The 18,166-nt window shown below is 36.6% G+C and overlaps 2 protein-coding genes across 9 annotated transcripts in view; one reads left to right on the top strand and one right to left on the bottom strand.

Annotated features, from left to right (window-relative positions):
• The window catches only part of tdrd3 (tudor domain containing 3), a 13,879-nt gene extending 11,315 nt beyond the window's left edge, over positions 1 to 2,564 (bottom strand). For all 3 annotated transcript variants that reach the window (XM_032534975.1, XM_032534830.1, XM_032534901.1), the window contains exons 1-2: positions 2,359 to 2,564; positions 1,209 to 1,293 (exon numbers count right to left, since the gene is read on the bottom strand). In XM_032534975.1, the coding sequence (XP_032390866.1) occupies positions 1,209 to 1,293; positions 2,359 to 2,396 (123 nt within the window). In that variant the 5' untranslated portion in view covers positions 2,397 to 2,564. The remainder of the gene's footprint in view (positions 1 to 1,208; positions 1,294 to 2,358) is intronic.
• Positions 2,565 to 7,138: 4,574 nt separating this feature from the next.
• Positions 7,139 to 18,166, top strand: part of LOC116700867 (protein diaphanous homolog 3) — a 178,170-nt gene continuing 167,142 nt past the window's right edge. For 3 of the 6 annotated variants that reach the window (XM_032534583.1, XM_032534658.1, XM_032534348.1), the window contains exons 1-4: positions 7,139 to 7,821; positions 13,172 to 13,204; positions 13,669 to 13,851; positions 15,507 to 15,611. In XM_032534583.1, the coding sequence (XP_032390474.1) occupies positions 7,699 to 7,821; positions 13,172 to 13,204; positions 13,669 to 13,851; positions 15,507 to 15,611 (444 nt within the window). In that variant the 5' untranslated portion in view covers positions 7,139 to 7,698. The remainder of the gene's footprint in view (positions 7,822 to 13,171; positions 13,205 to 13,668; positions 13,852 to 15,506; positions 15,612 to 18,166) is intronic. The other 3 variants (XM_032534721.1, XM_032534507.1, XM_032534431.1) reach the window with 2 other exon arrangements.

The following is an 18,166-nucleotide window of genomic DNA, read 5'->3' as shown; positions in this document are numbered from 1 at the left end:
AGCGCTATATAAATACAGCACATTTACATTTACATTTAAACTGTTAGACACATTTGCAGTTGCTGCAGGACCACGGACCAAGATACCAATTCCAAGTGGGTTCCTCACACATCCTTTTTACAAATCTGTTGCAGATGACAATATCTCTAAACGCAGGTCTTTTATTTCCCCAGTAAACCAAAAAAAATACAATTGCTTCTTTACATTGATGTCTCAATGAATTTCTCTAAACACAATTACGATACAATTATTTCAAAAGGCCGTATCAAGGGGAAATGTAAGTGAAGAAGCAACTGCTCCAATAAAATTTAGAACTAGTTTAAAGATTCCATTGCCTTACAAGCTTCAGCCCAAATTTGCTTCATGTAGGTTTGACCCGGTATGCAATAATAAGTCAAAGTGCAGTCTGAGATCTTTTGACAGCCTTCCTGGCCAAAACCTAAAGGTCAAAGCTTTTGCAATAAATGTAACTACCTGTACTGTGTTCTAGACATGTCTTTTACTGCTAGACAGGTAAACAGTCACTCATTGTCTAACAGAAAAGCATTTCCATGTCTACGACTGTGGTTCTTCTTTACTTATTACCGCTTTTGTGTTCATGTAATGTCTAGTGTATTGTCAATCTAGTATTATTGATTGATATGATGAAGTATTTTTAATCATAATGGCAACATTATACATTGTCTCTCCATGCCATGAAACTTAAATAGATTGGTGGCCTCATGTTTATTTCTGATATCATGTTAGGATGTATGCAATGGACTTAATTTAACTAACTAATCAAAGAGGGCAAAGGAAATAGTTTGATGTGGAGGTGCAAGATTATCTTTAGAGCTAGGGCAACTGAAGATGGAAAGTGTAGATACTGTGTCTGTCAATAGTGGGTCATAAATAATTTGCAATAGTCTCCATAATATGCTTTTCACAGAAGTTGACTTACACCATTAAATATATAAAACACTGAGCAGAGCATTTGACATCCAGTTTAAAATTGTGTTCTCATAGCTTTGTTTGTTTCATTAGCGTGTATGGTGGCTGTGTACATCAGTAGGTGCCTGAAAAGCAATTTGTATTAAATAACCATTCCCCACAATAGTTTACAGTACAAACCCTTGATTAGAGTATCTGCTTGCTGCAACATAAATACAGAGCAGACTGCTGTGAAATTGGAGAAATATACATGTAAAACTTGCCAGATTAAAACTTACGTGAAGCGCAATACGAATAATGTCATTGTGTGTTATTTTCTCAGCAGATCCTTTCAGTTCTGTTATGCCTTCATCACTGAGGTACCTGTACGGTGACAAAGTAGAGGGGTAATATGACGAAGTTGGCAGAGGTTTCAAAAAGCAGGTGAGCAATAATGTTCAAACATTCAAAAACTTCTTGATAATAAATTTACCCACGACATTTAAATAACAATACATTTACTAATGTTGATCATTTTCAGACAAGTTTATTACAAGTCAGTTGACCACAAAACGAGACGACGTTTTTAAACTACGTTAAGAATTTAATATACATTTGTTTCACCTTGTGGTAAGACTTAATATAGCGGCTATTATTTATTTGTTTTAAAGCCGGAGGCAAGTCCTCAGTATTTTAGGTGAGAAAATATATTAGCCAAAAACAAGACAACCGCAGTAGTATAATAAACGTTAATGTCTCTAGATAGCTAGCTAACTAGCTACGTTCTGAAGGCGCATATGTATTACATTAGGCTACTACTAGGTTTTGTTTTATTAGCCTCGGAGTAATACTGTAACACTCCAGCAGGGACCGCCCCATTAACACAACTGGAACGAGGTAAATGTTTATATTTGGCTGTTTTAAAGACGACGGTGGGCTAACGTTGGATTTATCACTCTATTAACGTTAGATATTGAAACGTTATAGTAATACGTGCTGCTTGGAAGTTCTCACTTTCAACAGCGCTGCAAGTTTTTTTTTTTTTGCCAAGGTCGGCGCTCTTTGTAACGTTATAACTGCTTATCAGTTAACGCAAACTGTAAAAGCGTCAACAGTTTTTACGTTATGATAATGATATGCTACGTGTGTATTGGCTGTACCTAGCTAGCTAGCTTATTTATCTCGCTAGCTCTTAGTTAGTTAGCCTTAGTTAACGTTACGCTTCAGGAAAATGAATAACATTGCCACGATCCCCACAACCTGAAGTGGATGTGTGTACTCTGGAAAGCTTCGTGCTCTCGCACAACTCTAATGTTTATTGATAGCGAACGCTTATGACTAACGTTAACGTTAGTGTTGTGAGCAAACACAAATCTGGCACCTCATGAGTGAGTGAGCTAGCTAGCTAATGTTAGCTCACTCACTGACGTTAGCTACTATGCTCCTTACCAGCCTTCTTTGGTCAAGGAATCTGTCAAATCGGTCATTTTCGTCCACACTATAGATGTGCAAATAACGACACCAATAGTTGTAAATCCAGCACACTTCAATAACAACTATCTGATTCGGTAATACATATTCTCAATGTTAAAGCTCGCTAATGTGAATATTGAATGACTCTACGTAACATGCGTCACTAACAGACGCGCTCCACAAGTATGGAGTGCGGAGAGGGTCAAAATACTTTTAATATGATTTCTTTTTCTTCTCCTTCCCTTATGGATAGTTTAGATCAGTGGTCTTTTTAAGCCAAGTATCCCTTAACTGAAGAGAGATTGAGCAGGGACCCCTTACTACATAAATTGTATAAAATGCACACCTTCTTTGCATAGAATACTAAGCTATTAACATGATAATTGTTGTCATGATTTTATAAATCATGTATTAATGTAAAACATACATGTGGCACAGTGTATGCTTAGGATGAACTGTATCTGTGGATGGTTATCTTAGTGACTACCTTACCTATAGGTCAGTAAGCAGTGGGGATTTACAGTATATTTGCTAATAATATGTTGGATTCATGTTAACTTTCAAAAATTAACAAGGATTTGGCGGGCCCCTTACATTGACCCCCTAGGGGTCCCACACACACTGTTGAGGGTCCCTGGTTTAGATGTTTCAGTGAGAAATGCTGCCTAGCATCCAGTGGTAAGAAAATCTTTGTATTTTTGGGGTACATACAATAGTTTATGTTTCAGAAATCAACTAGTGCCCATTAAAATCCTGAACTAAAAATCCCTTTTGTCCTACTAAAAGTTACAAAAGACTAGTGCTGCCACACCTGAAAAGAAATCACATTATTACGTGAAAAGTTTGTTCGAATAAAAAGATGTTGTCACGTTTGAACAAGATATTTCCACATTATTACAACATACAAACTTATCAAGTTATTACATTTTATCATGTTATTATGCAAAACTCTGTTACTGCAATAATCCCGTGTTACCTTGTTTGTAGGGTAATTTTGGCATTAAACTGTATTGAATTTAATTCTATAATTTATTTTATTTTAGGTATGGGTTTAGGAAGCCATCCCAACATAGTTACATGTGTCCATTTCTACCCATTCTTGGGTAGAAGATCGTAAAGTAGAATTCCAGTTGTATTTCAATGTAGCTTTTTTTTTATTATTTTGAGTGCTGTCAGTAGCGAGACAAATGAAAACAATCGGGGCTGTACAACGAGTTATCCTCCTGCTAGCGTTAGCACACAGCATGCTTAAAAATATTTTAAACGTGTTTTTAGCCTCTAAACATGCTTAAAATGTCATTACCAGTGCCTAGCCATGTACAGTTATTTTTTCCAAGTGAACACAGTTAATATGACTGCCCTAAATGTGACAGAAAGGCATAAAAGTTGTGACAATTGAGGTATGTGCTCTGGCTGAATTAACACAACTCTTTTGCCTTTCTTCAAATTTGTCAAATTTGCTGTGTTCACTCCACAGTTAGGCACTGGTAATGACATTTTGAGAATGCTTAGAGGCTAAAAACAAGTTTGAAACTTGCCCTGTTTGAGCCTGTTGGGTGCAAAATCTAGCAGGAGGATAACACGGTGGAGACAGCACCGATTGTTTTCATTTGTCTCACTACTGACATCACTACACATTTTTAAAAACAGAGCTACATGTTGAAATTGACCGGAATTCTTGGTAGAGTTAGTGGACCCAGTGGACCCTCAAGTTGACTGGTCACAAAAGCCCCAACCAGCCTTGAGTTATCATAAAAACGACTCTAAGCCACACTGGGACATATGGATGTATCATTGACTGCCTATTGACAAGTTGAAGTGCCAGGCATCACTGACAGGACGTTGAGTTTCAGTGGGGTGGAAACAACTGTTCAATTATGTTACTTTACCTCAGTTTCATAATAGGCAACTGTTTTGTTGGTTAGACTGTTGTACAGAGTAAGTGAATAATCAAGTAAATTTACAAAAACTAAAAAAACTGACAACATATTATCTTCCCTATTTCCTTCTATATCTTCAATGAGACAGGTGGTGCAAGTAGCACAGTGGGTAATAAACAGCTTTTTTTTGCTGCAGAGCTGCCTACTGCTGTCATGGATTTAATGAGAGAAACCAGTACCAAAATACTGAGCTTGAGGAGGCTAAAAAATATGTAGATCAGCAGAGTTGAGTGTTGGTTCACCCCAGTTTCTCATTCACAGCAAATATTGCTCGGCCCTGCAGATATTTACAGTTTTATGTGTTCAGGCTTTGGATAGGCATCTCTGAAAATGTGTCTGCCACTTAAATACAATGGAGGAATGGATTGTTTTGTACTGCTAAGAGCACTGAAACATTATGTTTGGGAACTCATCACCAATTTCTTTAAGTAATGTTTTCACTGTAGCTGTTGAGGAACACACATAGGGCCCAATATGACATTATTTATTAAAGCGATAAGGTACTGTAGCAAAATTTGTCAAAATGGTCATATATTTTTAAAGTACTACTGTACATGATTTTTTAGGGACAAATGGTAATAGTAGTAATACAATTTTAATTGTAACCACAAGATGGCAGTACATGCATGCTAATGTATTAAAACCATACTCCATCCAAGGATTAACATATAAAACAGATAGTATTAAACATTGTTTCATTGCAGTCACTGCATAGTTGAGACTTTGACATAAGGTTGAATTGTGTTGTTACTGGCACAACCACTGGAGTCAAATTATGTTTTTTTGTTGGGACACAATATATTATATATAATACATAAAACATACTTGCCCAGGTCCATTCTAAAATAACCAATTTAAACATGCATTGAGTGAATTTAAAACACAATACTGTAGGCTATAAGAATTTTTTTTGATTTCCCTTGAAGCTCATTTTATCAACCGGTACTTTATTTTTATGAATTGTACCTTTTGTATTTGTTTACACAATGTTGTCCTGAAATACTCATGCTAATGAAGCGCAATTTAATTAGAAAAAGCTCACTCAAATGGATTTTCTGTATGTGGACTGTTTCAATCAAAGTTGTTATTAATACAAGAACATTTAAATTTCTATTCTTTAGCCCTGGGGTATTAGATTGTATAGCCCTGTGGAAATTATTTGGACGATTTGGAAGGGTAGATCTCATATTGTGAGAGGATAAACAAGGCACAATGCTACAAGGCTTGCGTTTGGCTAGATGAATGGTGGTAACACACTGCTGGCAGCCATGCAGACAGCCTTTCAGCAACTCAAGGAATAGAGGTCTTTAAAGGAAATATAATTTCAAGAGTTGTAATTCAAAGAAAGTCAAATTTGATTTCATGGCTGAAGGTTTCATTTAATAGTGACATTTGACTTAAAGTCTTGGTTTGAAAAAACCCCACAAAACATACTAAATTTTTTTTATTCAAAATTTGCATGCCATACTTATTTCAGCCATTCACATAAGCCATGTTTTTATAAAAATCCAGTCATGTCCGCTTACCTGTTGGTGAGAACGTGTCCCAGCCTTTTACTTTTTTTGCAGATCGACATGGTAATAATGGAAGCATTATTACAGTGAATCACTGCCGCACTTGTAAAAGACTCCAAATATTACAGTTAAGCAAATACACAAGAGACTCCTGAAAAGTTTTGCGAAATTGTTAAGTATGGGCTGTAGGGTTCCTGTTTTTGCTGGTCAAAAAACTGTCAATCAAACTCACAAGCAACTGTTGTTAAAGTTGTCACTTGGCAGTGGGCTACGGTCTAACTAACATTGGACTTCAGTGCTGAGATCTTAAGAAGGATTGGCATGCTCCCAACTGTCTGCATGGAAGCACAAAGGCAGTGGAAAGGCTAATACTACAAGTGACTTTTAATCCTATTTCCAACATTGGGTTACATTAACTTTATTGTCTCATATGGTTCACTGTCAATGCTCCAGCAAATGTTCTGAACTGGTTGCCTTTACTTTGAAGAATAAAGCAGTTCACTTTTTGAGTAGGAACTCACAAATCTTTCTGTTTGTTGCATCACATCACTTTATTGCTGTTTGCATCAGAGAAAGTATTTGGGATTTTACTGTAGTTTTAGGCTTAATTACTTTTAATGACCTAACAAAGCTGAAAACCAACAGCCCATTGCATTTTCAGTATAACAACTTGATTGAAAAAGAAAAGAGAAGAAGGCAGCATTAACTTGTGCTCCCCCCCAAACTCTACAGGAACGTCTGATTGAGAAATAAAGTGTTTGTTGAGTGCTGGAAACGTGACAGGTTGGGGGGAATGGCCAAACATATTCTAAAATATACAGAAAATCATCATTATATCAGATACTTGAGTATTAATGTGGTTAAGTGACTCACATATAGATATTTTTTTCATCGATGATCTGGTGTCCAATTTCAAAAGACAATAGTCATTTTAAACTTATCAAGCGTGCATACTAGTAGGCCTGCATGGTGCGGACCTACTATTACCATAGACAGTTAAAGAAGACTATTACCGGTATGCACGGTTGATAAGGTGCAGGCCCCCAGGTAGACCCATGGACTGTATATTTATTCATTAATATTATAGGTATGTATACCCAGGATGAGGCTACATAAACCATCGTACCTACGGGAGACAAATTTGGTAAAAACGAGCGATCCCAATATGAAGTTGGGCTGATTGACAGTTCACCACGGCCAATCAAATGCTTTTTCAAACGTAAAAAGATGGGGCTGTACCAATGACGATTAAGTTTGTGTGTCTCAGTGGATGCTATTGGTTGGATTAAACACGCGCAGCTGACAGCCTCTTTGCGCGGGTCTGTCAAAATATCAGCCCCTTAGCTAAATGTATCCAGCCAACGCTTCAGCTTGTGCTTGTAATGGTTATATAGCTTTCGATTAACGTTGTTTGTCGGGTAAAATTGGTCAATGGAGAACACCGGTATGTTGTATGCAGCCCCCGTATTAGAAACTCAAGCGTTACATTAGTATACGTGACAGACAGTCCATTAATTGGATTAGCGTTAAGTAAAGCCACCAGTGGATGATAGTTTAGCAAACTTGCTAGCCAGTTAGCTAAACGATTTGTTTAGAGTTAAGACTTGAAAATATATCGTTAACGTTTCCTTTTTACAAACGGATGCGATTTGCTATTTGTTAACCAACGTTAGCTGTCAATTTAAGACACGAATGGTAATGTTAATATAACGTTAGCTAGCTAGACAATTCTGCGTGTGTCGTCCTTCCTCATTATAGGGTGTGTTCTAACGTTACATACATTAGGGTTACAAGGTTAACGTCTTAAGTAACGCTGGCTAGCTATCAGCTCGTGTAGTAGTCATTAACGTTAGGTCAACAACATGGATAACGTTAGTTTTAGTTCGCAGCCTTTTGACTCCACTAGCAGTAAATCTCAAAAGAGGAAGGGCTCCAACAGCAGCCACAACACATGTTATGATGAAGGAGACCGCAAACCAAAGTTTGTAAGTATGAACCGTTTAAAAAAAAATGTAACGTAAGCTCTGTGTTGGGGAGAGGGGGAATATTCTAGTACCTGTCAATTTTTCTACGTTATCTCCTATCTCTGTACACACACACAGACACACACACACACACACTGGGAAGTGCAAAACCCACAATGAAAAAGTGTCTGCAATGACCTTTTTTTAATATATAATATATTTTTGTGTTTTTTTCATAATTGTAGTGGATAGATGCATGACTCTATCTAGAAAATGGTGTCAATGACCTTTGATGAATGTATTATATTTCCGTATTTAAATTATTTCAAAAAGGGCTGTTCAGATGGATTTTGTAAGAGAAACAGAGCAGTAGAACAGTGGTGGAAATGTGTTATGTCTGTGCAATGTACTTACTTGACACAATACTATGTCCATTGTAGAGAAAATGCCTTTACAGTATCTCGTACACAGTTAAAGCTTGTAACCTTACACAACACAATCTTTGAATGTTAGTTTGCTTTGCGAACAGTGACCGTGACTTAACTTTGCATGTAGCAAAACAATAGGTTAAAATTAGCACAGGGTTTAGTCCTTACACTAATCCATGTCCTTCCTACTATTATAAACTAATCAACATTTTGTCTGCCTGGTATCTGCTGTATTATTCTGGCAGATAAAGTGAGGTGTTGCTATTTGGAGGGGTCTCAATTAGGGGTCTTTTAAAGCAGTCAGGCTTCTATTAAACACACACACACACACACACACACACACTTTCAGACAGGAGACTTGTGAATGACACAGATCTACTTAATGCATGCTCAACCTGCATTTAACTCCACTCTCATGAGAGTGACAGCACAAGTTAATTTTTTGTTGTTGCCATTCAGTGATTCTATTCTGCAATTGTAGTAAAGGTCTGCGCAGGAATGGTTTTTCAGTCCAGCCTGGTATTATCCACTCCCACTGATGACTTGTTAGCTAAATGTCTAACATTTAATAGAAACCTCTTTTTTCCCTACTGTCTTGTGTGTTCAGTGCTGGTTAAAAGTAGAGTTGCAAAGTCAAGTTGGCTTATGTGTGTTAAACCATTTAGAAATGTGCATTTAACCTGCGTCCTTGCCCTCTGTCTGTCTGAAAGGGGTTAATGCCGACATATGCACACTACAGTGTACGAAAAGTAAAGGCTTTGGGCGTTTAACTGTCTAAAACAAATGAATTAATAAAAAGGAATCACTTCAGGCTCTGTGGTAACTTATGATAGTATTTGCTATATTAATATTATTATTATTATTATTATTATTATTGTTGTTGTTGTTATTATTGTTCTTTACCTAACCAGTTCCCTTTGTTACTAGTCCTTGATCGTGAAAGTTCTTTCTTGTCCGTCAAAATATTTTTTGACAATCATTTTATCTCTTAGTCAACTTACTAGCTTTGTCTGGAGCGTTAGAACGCAGCTCATGGTTTTGCTCAGCAGATGTTTGCGCAGTTGTCTTGGAGATGGGTCAGTTGTCTTAACTTAAGAACATATCCTTGTCTCTGTTCAAGGATGGTCTTTGGTGTGGATGACATAGGTTCTTAAAGACCATTCTCCTTCATAACATCCCATATGACTAGGGTTGGGCATTGTTTTGATTTTTACAATTTGGATTCTAGTTCTGATTGCTCCTCTCAATTCCGGTTCTTATCAATTTCTCAATTTCCATTCTTTGAGGGGTGCCGTTGAAACTGGTCAAATTCTTATTCCACAAGTAATAAGAGTTTTATTTTGATTCAATGGTGAGTTTCAGTTTTTCTGTGTTTTTTATATATATGTTGTTAATATAAAGCCACACTAGAGTGCAGCTTACTGTGCTCCATGGCGGCGACACAACAAGCCCCTGGCTGCTACAGAAACCAAAACTTGCGGATGTTAAATTTGGAACCAATGATCGGATTTGAAACCAAGTCTTCCAAACAATTGGGACCATATTTTTTTTTTAAACAATTCTAAGTTGGAACCGGTTCTCGATGCCCGATCCTACATATGAACACCTGTAATCTCTTGACTATGATGACAACGGAGCTATTCCCATGGCAACTGAGCAACATCTAGTACATTTACCTAGGGTTGAGATAATTGAATATATATATATATATATATATATATATATATATATAAAAACCATGCCAAGATATTGCAAAGCACACACTCAGGAATTTTTGTGGCTACTTCAAAATAAAAGCAATACAAGCAGAAAATATACTGAAAACTGTTTGAGTTGTTGACAGGCTTTTTGCAGCGCTTTTTCACTGTTGTCCACGAGTGAAAAGCAAAGCATCCTCAAGTGAGTAGCTGAACTACACATTTTCAAAGGTGTTAGTTCTGGTTTTTCTTTTTAATATACTAAACAAAAAAAAGTACACTGATGACATGTTGCCTCCCAGAGAGCCTTGCATTTCTAAACAATGCTCTCCTTATGGTTTCGTCCTGTCTGTCAAAAAATACACAAACCAAATAACATCTTGTTACTTATCCTTACTAAAAGAACATACTGTGCATGCATCTGTGATGGTACAGTGTACTATTGACACCTTTAGTCCCTTTCTCTCATCAGATTGGCCTGTCTTGCAACATTTATAATGTGGAACTGTTATAACTGAAAAACATTGTAAATATCTTTCACAGTTGAGCTTTCATTTATTTAGTTATCTCAATAGGTGGCACTGCAATACCACTCTATTGACTGTAATTGGTAGATAGAAGATTTGGCATTAACGGCATGTTAAAGTTCAGTGGCTATTTTCAACCATAGCGTTCTAAAAGTGAGCCTACCGTTCTTTGATAAGAGGGACTGTTCATGGTCAAAAAATCAGTTGGTTGTCAGTTTAAGCTATGAAAAGATTAAGAAATGTCTAGTGTTAATGGGCAATATAACTAAATTGTGGTGCTCAAAAAAGTAACTAGAAATGAATTAATTTAGAAGTGAAGTACACCAGCAGTGTCAGAAGAATATGTCATTTTATCAATCAATCAGTTTTTATTTGTCACATGAAACATGTACAATTCCAGTGAAATGTCATCCCATCAGATAGATAGATAGATAGATAGATTAGAGCTGAAATGTGATTCCCAAAAAATCTGGTTGGGGGAAAATGGAGCAATGTCTAACATTAATAAACAGAAATAAATCAGCATCTATTGTAGTATTATAGTTGTAATTTTTTTTTCCATCAAAGCAAATTTCTTCTGACTTTCAATAGTTGAAAGTTACTTGACTCTAGCAATGCTCTCCCTTCGCTTTATTGAAGCATCTATGTTTACAGGCTTGTGGGGATGTGCAATGTGCTATAGGTGCCAAAATAAATCTATGTTTGGTAGTGGTACTGTTTATTTGTTTTGTTTTTTCATGGTTCATGTGTGGAATAAACTAGAGCCCGACAAATATATTGGCGGGCTGATATTAGGCATTTCCCAATCTATCGGTATCAGCATTTATAATGGCCGATTTTAAAAAAAAAAAAAAAAAAAAAAAAAAAAAAAAAAAAAAAGGAATAATTAAACCAGAGGGCAACGTCCCTGTTGGCAACACTTTAAGTTTTATACCTTAAGTTTGTATTTTTATACATTTTATTTAACAGAACTATAATATATTTTTATGTTCCTCTGTTCTGTTGTGACAATAAAACAAATGATCATTATTTTAGAGCGAAGTGCATTTCATACCTTTTTAACATCTAAGCTATGAAGCAAATCATTTGGAATAGTTACGTCTTATAGTTGGGGTTCATCACAGTTCATGCTGTTCCAAAATATATGCCTATTGCCTATTCTAGCATAGTTTGTCAAGCTGTGGGCATAGGAGGTAAATGTTTGACAGCTGTGTCCAATTAGTATGACCAATTGTCAAGCTGATCAGTGGAGACAAAAATAATTCCTATAGTCAGCATATGGTGGGTTATTTGATAATTATTTTCTCATGTCACACTTCAGTCTGTTTCTTTTCAAGCACATTTTGAACAAAAATGTATGATGTTAATTTTGGAACACACATTAGGGGGGATGGCTCATTGACAGGTTGACACATTTTATTCCAGGTGATTTTATATTAATTAATCACTGGTGTGTATTGATTTATTTCCCTGAGGTACTGTACGGTCTGCTAATATGCTCGACAGAGACTTAACCTATCCATGTCAGGTTTTCATTCAGAATTTCATTAAGACAGTGTTTAATTGAATATTTTCTGTATTGACTTCCAGTTCCTTATTAGGATTATTCCTCACACACGTTTAAAATACGGATGGCAACTTTCCCCAAGAAGTCTACAGGAAAACAAACAAACAAAAAAAAATCTGCCAGAGCAGAAAAAGCAGCAGACAACTTGCTCGGCAGGCACTGAGGTAGCTGGTACTCACAGATAACAACAGGCCAACTGCCAATCGCCTTTCTACTGCACAAGTGGATCCTTTATAATTTGCAGACAGGGCTTATAACTGAAGTAATTTTTAGGCAGCACTTCTGTTTAAATGACTAGTGTCGTCGATGTTGCCTATCACCTCACTTGGGTTTAGACATTTTAACATATGTTCAATAATCTTCTAAACTGCACTGCTCCAAAATGATTTTCTTTTTGCAGGAAAAGTTTGGCACCCACACATCGTGCTTGGTGATGATTGTACCGGCTCCTGGTGAATGTGCGGCTTCATTTAGCTGGCATACATTGGTTCCATTTAAGCCTTTGGACCAAAGCCTTGATAGTCACTGAATACCTTAACATTAGGGCTGCAACTACCAATTATTTTCATAGTCGATTTAATCTGTTCGATTAATTGATTAGTTGTTTGGTCTATAAAATGTTCCATGGTGAAAAATGTGGATCAATGTTTCCCAAAAGCCCAAGATGACGTCCACAATTGTCTTGTTTTGTCCACAACTCAAAGATAATCAGTTTACTGTCACAGAGGTAAGAAGAAACTAGAAAATATTCACATTTAAGAAGCTGGAATCAAAGAATATTTTACTTTTGTCTTAAAAATGACTCAAACCGACTAGTCGATTATCAAAATAGTTGGCAATTAATTTAAAAGTTGACTAATACTAATTGATTGATCTTTGCAACTCTAATTAACGAAGCAGGTTTTACTATAAAGGACAATCAAAAGGATCACTTGTGACTTGGGAATTCTATGATGCAGAATATAGAGAATCAAAACCCTTAACTAGTTATCAATCAATGATATAAGTTAATAAATAACATCACAATGATTTGTTCTAGGCTGTGATATACAATGTGTGTATATATATTTATACACACACACACACAATTATAACATTTGATGCAGTTGCTTTTTGTATCCTGACTTGTTTTTTTCTGTTCCCCACCTGTAGCACTTACCCTTTAGAAACATCACAGATGATGTGGTAAGATTTGAGAAATTGGTTTGGTTTCTCTTCTCGTGGTTGTTAATCTTTGCAACATCTAACATTACTTTACTAAAAGACATCAAATCTGCCTATTTTGAGTGGTAATGAAATTGGTCTTCGTTGCCAGACATTGGATTCATTCACATCACCGAGCACAGGCTGCTTTTCTCACTTACTAATAATGTCTCTGTTGACTGTACATGTTATCTCGATGGTGTTTTACTCAACATGTGTTAAACAGATGTTCTGTGTACTGTAAGTGCTTTGTTCACACTAATGGCGTTGCTTTGCTAACCCATTAATTAGTCTGTTTAGACTAATTGTTTTGTCGACTGTTCTGATTATTAACCATTTACATGCTCATAATCTAAAGGACTTTTTTTAATGTATTTCAACGTGGCATGGAAAGTTCTTGTGCACTTTTTCCTAATTTAATTGTATTTTCCCTGTTATCTGTACAGCTGGACAGATTCGCCAGTATTCGGATTCCGGGTACTAAAAAGGAGCGGCCACCCCTACCGCACTCTAAACACAATACGAATGATTGGTCCATTTCTTCATCATCTACCTCGCATCAGTTTGAGGAACTTTCATCCAAGATCACCTCGGAAAAAGAGATCTTGGCTCTGTTCGAAAAGATGATGGTATGTTGTTTTTTGATTGTACGATACCACAACATGTACAACCTACATTTAATGGATGGGCAACCGCAGGGACTGAGTGCTTAAGATATGGATAAAGATTTTAGAACAGGAACACTGAAAAGTACAAGGAGGGCATCCACTGTGTTTTGAATGTATTGTCACATTTAAATAACATTTGGTTATTCTTGGTGAAATAGAATAGATGACAAATATGACAAAGCTTTCAACTATTTCAGCTCTAATAATAGACACTCTTTTACCCTGTTCTCAAGTCAAATGCTCACACCCTCCTTTTTTGTGAAAGTGGTGAGTTTGAGGAACAATGCTATTACGGTATGCCTGTTTTAGGCTTTCTATTTTCTACTAGGACATTCTATAAAACCATATTGCTGCTTGACATATGACTGCTGTAAAGATGCTGGGAGATGACTTCTTCTCGTTTTTGTTAGGAATGTATGTCCTCAATAGGCATCCAAAACACTCAACATGGGACAGTAGATAACTTGCAAAGTAGGGCAGAAAAAATTAGAAAAAAAAACACAAAACAAAAATTAGAAATGAAGGACGACAGCGATAATAGTGCGGGTCTAAGAGAAGAGACAGGCGAGAGAAAACAACAAAGTTTGGGATGATTTATAGCTGCAAACATGCTGCCACATCATCTCCAGTAGAAAACATCCAGTGTAGGCAACTCATCCATTCCACGGAACAAACCCGACACAAGGTAGCACACACGTCTGCTGCTCTCGTTCACCGCGCTGCTTTACACAACTACAGCATGCAACATGCAAAAAGCAATGTTTTACAAGCAATTTAAAAAAAAAGCTGTTGGTTTGTAGTCCCCCCCGGAGCATTACCTCATGGCTACTTAATATGCTTGTGAATGACGTCACCGGACCATGCCGGTCTTCTTTCTCCTCACTCAGTATTAGGCTTCTGAAAATGTGTCCCCTAGAACAGTATAGTTGAATGGACCTGCTATATGCTTTGTACCGTCATATTTACCCTCAGGTTAGTGAACAGCTCTTTTGCGTATCCAGTGCAAAGAGCCTTAGGCAAGAAGGGGAAGGGGTGAAAAAGATAACATTTAAAGGGTTTTGGTGGCCCATGCATCTGTGATTACAAATATTAGCATCTACAGTATCCCTGTCATTTTATGCAATTTGGCAATATAAAATGTTACTTTTTTTGTATGTATACAAGACAGGTTTCCTTTTTTTAGTAAACGGCAATAGTAAATATGTTTACTATAAAGCAAAAGTATTTCTTATCCGATTAATCGTAAGTACTGACTGCCAGCCAAACAGCTGACGACTCATTTTGGTCCAACCGGCTGCACCCATTAATACAGCACTCTTACAGGAACAGGCTAAGATGTTTTGGCCAATACGGCAAATAAATAACTAAATCTAAACAAAGCATTTAATGGAGATTTTTTTTTAATTTGGTTGAAAAATAAATCTGCTCCCACACTTTGGACCAAAGCTAATGTTGCTGAAGTATTGTATTATTAAAACGCTGTGGGGAAAAAACAAATCAGGTCATGTCGCCAGAGGTGTGTTAAAATCTCTTAAAACAAGAATATTGCGTTTTAAATAAGATTAACATTTCAATAAGACTTCTACCCGCTTTCTGTTTTTTTTCTTTTCTTTCAGGAGGACATGAACTTGAATGAGGAAAAAAAGACTCCTTTGAGAGAAAAGGACCTCAACACAAAGAGAGAAATGGTCATCCAGTATGTTTTTACTGCCTCTAAAACTGTAAGTTTTGAAACACATTTTTTAACTTAATTTCACTTCTTATGTTTTGCTGCTTACCTTCAGTTGGATGATTTAATGTGTTTGACTGTCATGTATTTTTAAAACCTTATAATTGTCCTTGTACTTTGGGCACATATTCTATCTTTCCATCTATTTCTTTAATGAAAAATTATGTCTCACATGGGACTTTGCCCGAGAGAGAATGGGGATGGATTTAATTTGATTATTCAATATCAAAAACAGAGTAAATTGGATTACATGCAGTGTCTTTTTTTTCTTGCTTCGCTATCTCTAGGAGATGTAGTTACACCTGCACTGGGACACATTTGTAAAAATACACAAAAACTGTATTGAGGATGGGATTATGTAAAAGTTGATAAAAGTAACTTTGTGCACATTCAACCTTCTGGCAGGTGCCGGACAAATAAGAAATACTAAAGTGAACAAATGCATTGTCCGCAACACTGCTTTAAGCTGCAACAATTGAATACACAGGCAACATTTTGACTCTACTGGGCCTTCTCCAGGCAAGTGGTTGACTCTTTTGACATATATGTAGGCATTACAATCAGCTGACCCAACGTGTGACTTCAATTAGTTTGATTAGGTCTAAAAAACGTAATAGCCCCACTCATGACTCAATTAAAAGAACCCTTTCATACAGGTTTTTATTAAACTTATACTCAAAAGAGGGCTGTTAAAATGTAGTATCCCCAAAATATTATGTAACATTGCTATGAACAAAAAAAGGAAAAGAAAAATAATCAATGGAGGAACAGTTCCATATATACAAGCCTACCTCAAACAATTAATTTTATTCCCACACTTTCATAAAACCTGCTACAATATAGTGAATGCAGAAACAGACCATTTCTTACAATGTTTTTATCATAAGAATGGTTTGATATCAAATTCTTCATTAAGACCATGGGGAGACATTGTATTTAAAAAAGAATCTAAAAAGTTTCCCGTTGGAGAAGCCTTTTATCATGATCTCCCGCTCTAGCCTCAGGGATGGACTGACCATCGTTCTGGAAAAGTCCAGAACGGCCGCCCAACCGACGGCGGTCGGCACAAAAAAAAAAGTCTTACAAAGCAATATGAACAGCCAACAGCATGGGCGCTAATATGATCACTTATATAATACGTGTATAAAAAATTAATTATAAAAAACTGAGGAAGAAGAGTTAGCCTACTAGCCAGTTTGTGATTGGTCCCCAGCCAAAGACGCAGATTTGTAACAGGAACAGGTCAGGACAGACAACGTTCAATTTTCCAGCCTGAGCTGCAGGGAGAAATCAAATCACCAGTAGAATGGCTAGCCCAAAACTTAAGGAGAAAGGCGGACGGGAAAAAGTAAAAGAAAAGAGGGCCAAATCTCTAGAGACTGATGAAGCAAAATGCAAAAAGCTCTCACAGCTTTCATGATGAGGGACAGACAGCAGAGTTAACTTCACATCAACAGGAGGTACAGGTAAATGCCAGGAGCAGGCTGCCTTTATCCCTATCTTAGCGAATTGCATAGTCAGCTATCAATATAGGTATGTGCATTATGATTATGAAAATGATTGTGCCATTTAGTGCTGTCACACATAATTTGTTTAATCAATTCTCTTTGTTTAATTTGAAACATTAAACGCGTTAGAAATGAATTGTGGGGGGGGGGCCTCTAGCTCACTCATAAGAGCGTTCGCCCCATGTAGGCGGAGTCTTGCAGCGGCCCGGGTTCAGATCGGACCTGCAGCCCTTTGCTGAGTGTCATCCCCCTATCTCTCCCCTTTCCTGTCTATCCACCGTCACTATCTAATAAAGGGAAAAGCCCCCCCAAAAAATAATCTTAAAAAAAGAAAAGAAATGAATGCGGGTTGAACGCAATTTCACTTGGTTGTAAATTAGGTTGTAGTGAGCTCACTTTTGCTGCTGTGATGAAGACTGTGGTTTTGAAATAAATGGGAAAACAGGCATGCATTGGTACCACTCTAAAGGTGCTAACAAACGGAACGGGATTAAATAATTCACCAAATTTAAGTTCAACCAAAAAATCATAGCTTGCACTTTCTGTCTGTCTTCCATCAGAGTGCAGTTTGTCTTTCATATTTGCGTTTACTATTGTGGAACTAAGCTTCACAGAAAAAATTGATAGGGCCTATTAGTCATTTTCATCATTGAGAAAATATTAAATAGGTTATTTAATGCTAATTCTTTTACACAAAGCAACACATACTAAATCATCAATAATAACCTTCAATCTTCAAAATCATTTGTTTATTCAGGTTGAAGATAGTTAGGTATAGGACTACAATATTATCAATATCAGTATTATGATCCCTATGTTCAGGTACAACCAGTAGCCTACTTTATCTCTGAAAGGGTTGTCAGTAATACTCTGTCCTGTTTTATAATTACGTTTTATAAATTAAGTTTGTGTATTTTGGGGTTTTGTGTAGCCAGTGACATTTCATTATTTGTATTTTAATTCAATGCAGATGTAATGGCATTGTACATTTTTGTTTTTATTTGACGGCTGAGGCTTCATTAATAAACACAATCCCAAT

Source organism: Etheostoma spectabile, chromosome 1 (genome assembly GCF_008692095.1).
Source record: "Etheostoma spectabile isolate EspeVRDwgs_2016 chromosome 1, UIUC_Espe_1.0, whole genome shotgun sequence".
Taxonomy (NCBI): domain Eukaryota; kingdom Metazoa; phylum Chordata; class Actinopteri; order Perciformes; family Percidae; genus Etheostoma; species Etheostoma spectabile.
The sequence above is the reverse complement of the archived record's forward strand: the minus strand, read 5'-3'. Positions and strand labels throughout refer to the sequence as shown.